The 6,975-nt window shown below is 39.7% G+C and overlaps 1 protein-coding gene across 1 annotated transcript; it reads left to right on the forward strand.

Moving 5' to 3' along the window:
• The first annotated feature begins 1,375 nt into the window (after positions 1 to 1,375).
• Positions 1,376 to 6,630, forward strand: LOC147737842 (uncharacterized). The gene is made up of 3 exons (XM_086924983.1): positions 1,376 to 3,045; positions 3,212 to 3,467; positions 6,601 to 6,630. Exons 1-3 carry the CDS (start codon positions 1,376 to 1,378, stop codon positions 6,628 to 6,630), a joined length of 1,956 nt encoding a protein of 651 aa, XP_086781109.1.
• Positions 6,631 to 6,975: the final 345 nt, after the last annotated feature.

Below are 6,975 nucleotides of genomic sequence, written 5' to 3' on the forward strand. Positions count from 1 at the left end.
CTCTAGCTACGCTGATGCACCACAGCTGTCGACTAGTAGGCCGCCAGGCTAGTGTGCTATCTCGAGCTCTAAAGTTAGAGGTGAGACAACTAAACAACAGAGCAACCCAGCTCAATCTCCTAGTCCATCCGTGGAACTCCCTCCCAAGTGGATAATACTGACAAATATTTGAGAGAAGTAAAACCACAAAGTAAGTTATAATCATTAAACTGCTGCTCTACTGCATATTGTGAGTGTAGTGGATGAAGCCAGGCACCTCTGCGAGCAGCAATATTGGATTTATGGCGCAACATCCTGATATCCACCCTTCTATCTTGAGTCTTCCTGATCCATCTCACATCTCTTACTCAAAGAGCTGTTCTTGTTTTAACAAAACCTTGACCATATGCATCTACCTAAAGCTGTAACTAGTGTATGAGTGCTATGCGAGCGGCCTTTTTTTTACTAACTTACTCATGAACACCTTTGCTGAAATAAGTAAGATGTGACATATTGAAAGCAACTTTTATGTAAATTTCTGTGTATGGTTAAATATGCTTTCATAAGTTTGAAAAAGGGTAATAAAGAGATATTTATACAATCAATTAAAAATTGTGTATACACATTCCGTTATGTTTCCCTTTAAGTAATGTTAAATCTTTTTACTTCTGACAGAAAACAATCTTTGATTGTACGAAATGTTTCAAAATAAGGAAGATAACACTGTAAATCTGTAAAGACGAAGTCCGAAATATTGAGTTCCAGTATTCAGGAAAACATAAGTGCTGTGATAGCCAGCTGAACAAGAACATAAACTGAGACATCCTGAAAGAAGGGACTAGGGACACGAGAAATTCCGTGATTCCACGAGTCTCAGCTGTGCACCTCCATGCCTCAAAAGGAAGAAATAACCTCCAGAAAATTAAGACAACACTGATAAACCTCATCTTGTGTAAACATGTCCAATAACAACTTTGATCATGAGGTCGGTATGAGGTGGTTACAGCAGTGCTCTGCTTCCTAAAATAATACCAGGCTACCAATCAGTGCTAGAGGTATATTGCAAACTGTTTCAGAACAATCCACAGCAACCATTGAAAAGCGCAACGGAGTGGAGTCAGACAACTGTAGGTTCAAAGAAATAGGGGTTCCGCTGTCTAAAATACACAGCACCGTCCCAGTGTGCACCGGCCAGAAGGACGATGGATCTTTACCCGCATGCGTGCAGAACTATTATCCAGTCTAAAGACATAATCGCCCACGAAGAAGCCTTACACACATTATGAGATTGGGAAGTAGTTGGTGCCCATTGCACTTTATTCTTTAATCGGAAAACAAACGTGCAAAATACGACTCATACAGGGAATGCAAGAATAACACAAGTGCTTTATCAGTCATGTTGGCCCTTCAGGAAGTACAGTCAAGGGATGTACACAAGTATATACCAGACCCAGAGACACTAACCAAGAGAGAAGTCTCAGACACATGCAGTGAGAGCTTTAGTTTGTCATCAAAATTGAAACCCCATCAGCAAACACACACAGGAAAAACACAATTCAAATGCACTGAATGTGTAAAGAGCTTTATTCAGTTATCAGGCCTAAAAAGACATCAACGAACACACACAGGGGGAAAACCATATAATTGCACTGAATGTATGAAGAGCTTAAGCCAGGTATCAGGACTCCAGACACATCAGCAAACACATGCTGGGAAAAAACCATATAATTGCACTGAATGTGGGAAGAGCTTTATATATTTATCAGGACTAAAACGGCATCAGAGAACACACACAGGGGGAAAACCATTCCGGTGCATTGAATGTGAAAGTAGTTTTAGTGAATCTTCGACATTAAAGATTCATCAGCGAATACACACTGGAGAAAAACCATTCAAGTGCAATGAATGTGGGAAGAGCTTTAGTCGATTACCAGACCTAAAATACCATCTGAGAACACACACAGGAGAAAAACCATATAATTGCACTGAATGTGTGAAGAGGTTTAATCATTTATCACACCTAAAACAGCATCAGCGAACACACACTGGGGAAAAACCATTCCAGTGCAGTGAATGTGGAATACGTTTTAGTGCTTCATCAACATTAAGGAGACATCTACGAACACACACAGGGGAAAAACCATTCAATTGCAATGAATGTGGTCAGAGCTTTATATATTTATTAGGACTAAAACGGCATCAGAGAACACACACAGGGAGAAAACGATTCCAGTGCAGTGAATGTGAAAGTAGTTTTAGTGAATCTTCAACATTAAGGATTCATCAGCGAATACACACAGGGGAAACACCATTCAAGTGCAGTGAATGTTTGAAGAGCTTTAGTCGATTATCAGAACTAAAATACCATCTGAGAACACACACAGGAGAAAAACCATATAATTGCACTGAATGTGTGAAGAGGTTTAATCAATTATCACACCTAAAACAGCATCAGCGAACACACACTGGAGAAAAACCATTCCAGTGCAGTGAATGTGTAAGAAGTTTTAGTGACTCATCAACATTAAGAAAACATCTGCGAACACACACAGGGGAAAAACCATTTAAGTGCAGTGAATGTGGAAGAAGTTTTAGTATTTCAGCAACATTAAGGATTCATCAGAGAACACACACAGGGGAAAAACCATTTAAGTGCAGTGAATGTGGAAGAAGTTTTAGTAATTCAGCAACATTAAGGTTTCATCAGCGAATACACACAGGGGAGAAATCATTCAAGTGCAGTGAATGTGAAAGTAGTTTTAGTCGATCTTCAACATTAAGGATTCATCAGCGAAGACACACCGGGGAAAATCAATACCAGTGCAGTGAATGTGGAAGAAGTTTTAGTGATTCATCAACATTAAGGAAGCATCAGCGAACACACACTGGAGAAAAACCATTCCAGTGCAGTGAATGTGTGAAAAGCTTTAGTCTATTATCAAACCTAAAACAGCATCAGCGAACACACACTGGGGAAAAACCATTCAAGTGCAATGAATGTGTGAAGAGCTTTAGTCGATTATCGCACCTAAAACAGCATCAGAGAACACACACTGGGGAAAACCCATTCAAGCGCAATTGATGTGGGAAGAGCTTTATATAATTATCAAGACTAAAACGGCACCAGAGAACTTACACAGGGGAAAAATCAATCAAGTGCAGTGAATGTGAAAATAGTTTTAGTGAATCTTCAACATTAAGGATTCATCAGCAAACACACATGGGAAAAAACATCCAAGTGCAGTGAATGTCTGAAGAGCTTTAGTCGATTATCAGACCGAAAGCACCATCAAAGAACACACACAGGAGAAAAACCATATAATTGCAGAGAATGTTTGAAGAGGTTTAGTCGATTATCACAACTAAAACAGCATCAGAGAACACACACTAGGGAAAAACCATATCATTGCCATGAATCTAGAAGTAGTTTTAGTGAATCATCAACATTAAGAAAATATCAGCGAATACACACTGTAAAAACCATTCAAGTGCAAGGACATATATATATATATATATATATATATATATATATATATATATATATATATATCAGATACAAAACGGCATCATAAAACACGCACAGGAATCATTCAAGTGCAGTGAATGTTGAAGTAGGTTTTATGAATATTCAATATTAAGTACTGATCAGCGAACACACGCGGGAAAAGCCATGTCATTGCAGTAAATGTGTGAAGATCTTTTGTCAACTTTCAAAGCTACAAAGACGTCAGCCTCTCTTCAGAAGAGTGGAGGATCAATAATGACAGTCACAGAGCTCCAGCTGTGTGATAGCCAGGCCGAGCACACTTCAGAAGAGTGCAGGATCAATTATGAAGGTCTAAGAGCTGCAGCTGTGTGATAGCCAGGCCGAGCACACTTCAGAAGAATGCAGGATCAATAATGAAGGTCACGGAGCTGCAGCTGTGTGATAGCCAGGCCGAGTACTACACTTCAGAAGAGTGCAGGATCGGAAAAAAAATAGAAAAAATGTTTATTGTTTAGTTAATTAAAACCATAACAATTTAAGGCTAATAACAAATGCGAGAAAGACCAATAATATAGCAAAATACATTAAAAAAGAATTAAACATACAATCTCTACATCTCTTCATGATGTTTCTAAAAATCATTGTTAATAAAAGTTCTGTGCAGAGTGGTAGTCCATTTTTTGTTCCTCGTTGCCGTATTTAGCACAGCTTTTTAAATGCTGTGAGAAATGTAATCAGTCTACCGTTCAATGGTGGATCTGAGGGATTTAGGAACGCCATTATTGCAGCTCTACAGGATCTAATGCCTCTGTCATTAAAGCTTGATTTTAGGATCCTAACTCGTTCTTTATACAGATTCATGCATATGCAAATTACATGGATAAAATCTTCTTTGTAAAAGTTGCACAGCCGACATGATTTAGAGCCTGTATGCACCCAAGCAGGCTGGTCAGCCAAGGATGGTAGTGACCCAAAGCGTAATGCCAGAAGTTGTTTTTTTACATTAATTGAAAATGTTTCGCTCTGATATACCGCCGGTGCAAGGGACTTATAGTTGTTTATCACCATCCAAGCGTGCGACCTTGATCTAAAAATATTTTTATCCAATGTTGACGAATGGATTTTTGAAACTTTGTTTATAGCTTGTTTGAAAGATTGGTACGGCAGATTTTTATTCCATAATTCCGTTGTACCTGTAGTTAAAAGGGATTTGCATAGGTACTGACTAAAAAGGGAGGTTTTGACCACAGGGCTTCATTTATTTCTGATGTAGCTACATTTTGCTTCAGGCGATACCAAGTTTTCACTGTCGCGTACATTCTGCCTATGTCCTCATTTATTAGGCCGAATTCAAGGCAAACCTGGGCTGGAGAGGCAGATCTTTGAATCTGGAATACTTTTTTATAGATGGAAACTATTAGTTTATTTAAGACCTCTCCATCTTCGCCATGGAAGGCAACACTAGCATATGTTAGTGTTGGCAGGATTTTTGCCTTCATTACAGCTAGCAGGGGTTTATATGAAGGGCCCTTCAGATTTTTAGCCAGTAAGCTCAAAGCAAATATGAGCGCGCTTGTTCTCTGAGACATGTACCTTTTTTTGCTCCGTGAGGTTTCTTGAATTATCAATATAGAGACCTAGGTACTTATTTACCTCCTCAAGTTTGTTACCGTTAAGCCAGATTGTCTGTTTACTTTTCTGTTTGGCCCCAATCACCATTGTTTTCGTCTTGGATATGTTTATTTCAAGATTATTTTCTGAAGAATAGGCTGACATTTCATTAAGACTTCTTTGGAGACCGATCTTTGTTTGGCTCATTAGCACCACATCGTCGGCGTATGCAAGGTGAGAAAGTCTCAATCTACCAAGTTTCAAGGGATGGGAGTTAATACAATCCAGCCTTTGAGCGAGGTCGTATAGAAACAAATTAAAAAGGTGAGGGGCCAGAACACACCGTTCTTTGAAGCCGCTGGTGGTTGTCAGCTTCCGTGATAGTCTGGACCCATCACCTATCTTGATCCTTAGCCAGATGTTTGAATAAAATAGCAATAAGCCTTTTAATAGCTTTTCAGGGATGTCCCAAGCTCGCAGCTTTTTCCACAGGAGGTGGCGATCAACGCTATCAAAAGCTGCTTTTAGGTCTATAAAGCAGAGGTAAAGATGTAGTTTCCTCTGCTTATACTTGTTTGCAATTAATGATAGACCTAAAATATTCGTCGTCGTCCCTAAACCTTGTTTGAAGCCTGTCTGGTTGGCCGGGATGAGGTTAAGGTTATCAGACCATACCTTGAGCTCTTCTAGCACCAAGGTGGCATAGTATTTGGCCTCTACATCCAGCAGAGCTATCAACCTGTAGTGAGCTGGATTTGCTCTTTCTCCTCCTTTGAATATAGGGGTCAGAATCGAACCTTGCCAATTTACTGGTATGTTGTTTAGGTGCTCTATTTCTTGATATAGGTTAGTAAGGTAATTACCCCAAAACGAGATATCATGTTTAAAGATTGCTTGGGGAATTCCATTGGGGCCTGGCGCACCGTCATTTCTGCCTTTCTTGATTATACGTCTAACCCCTTCATTTGAAGGTGGCGAGTAACTTATTGCCGCTATCAGAGAGGCATTTTCCTCCGTTGGAATGGTATCAACGTTTAGTAGCTCTTTTTTATGAGGAGTTATCACGTCTTCATGGCTAATCGTTTCAGTGGCCTCTTCGAATTTGCCTTTTCCAGCAGCTAGGTGGTGAGTGTTTCCCACGGATGTATCTTAGGTAGATGTTTCAGTAAACCTTGTGGATAAAAATTCCACCCACTCTGATTCTTGTATGTTGGACGATAATGCGTTCACTGGTCTATGCAGTTTATTTATGATTAACCAGAACTGTTTTGAGTTGGATTTTTTGGAGCTACAGAGAAGTTCGGCCCAGAATTTATCATTGCTCTTTCTTTTATTTTCCCAGAGCTCTCTTTTATAGCGTTTCATTAGCTCCCCTACACTGTCCCAGGCCACTGCGTCAGGGACTGTTCTTTTTAGCCTCCTTATATATTTTCTGAGTTTACATTTCAAGGCTCGCAGCCCTGCCGTTAATGTTCGTCCCGAGTCGTTTTTATGGCCGTGATTGTTTGTCTGTTTTTGTGCAGATGACATTAAAGAAGTTCAGTCTTCTGTGAGGTTTTCCCATGCTTGAATTTTATTCTGGGCCACAGCTATGCTTACTGTTAGCTTCTTTTTGATTTTTAACTGCAGCATTTCAATTGTGTCATTTGACCATTTTAGTTGTTTTAAGTCGTTTAAGTTAACTGTGTGTATGTAGCCTTCAACTGTTGCGTTTACCTGATGTTTAATGAGTTTTAACCTAAAATGGATCCGCTGATATGAATGATCGCTCCTGGTTGTGAACTCTATTGAGAAGTGGGAAGAAATGGCATCAGCGATACTGAGATGGCTGGGTAGTCCAATCTTGATCGTGTCTTTCCCCCGTGGTAAGTATGATTAGGGGGGAAATCGTCCTGAGT

The sequence above is a fragment of the Lissotriton vulgaris genome, chromosome 1_1 (assembly GCF_964263255.1).
Source record: "Lissotriton vulgaris chromosome 1_1, aLisVul1.2, whole genome shotgun sequence".
NCBI classification, from domain to species: Eukaryota; Metazoa; Chordata; class Amphibia; order Caudata; family Salamandridae; genus Lissotriton; species Lissotriton vulgaris.

Excerpts from the sequence above, each read along its gene's own strand:
- LOC147737842 (XM_086924983.1), top strand. The coding sequence starts at position 1,376 with ATGTTGGCCCTTCAGGAAGTACAGTCAAGGGATGTACACAAGTATATA. Across the intron at positions 3,046-3,211 it reads ACACACACTGGGGAAAACCC|ATCCAAGTGCAGTGAATGTC; the intron begins ATTCAAGCGCAA and ends ATGGGAAAAAAC. Across the intron at positions 3,468-6,600 it reads ACACTGTAAAAACCATTCAA|ATGACATTAAAGAAGTTCAG; the intron begins GTGCAAGGACAT and ends GTTTTTGTGCAG.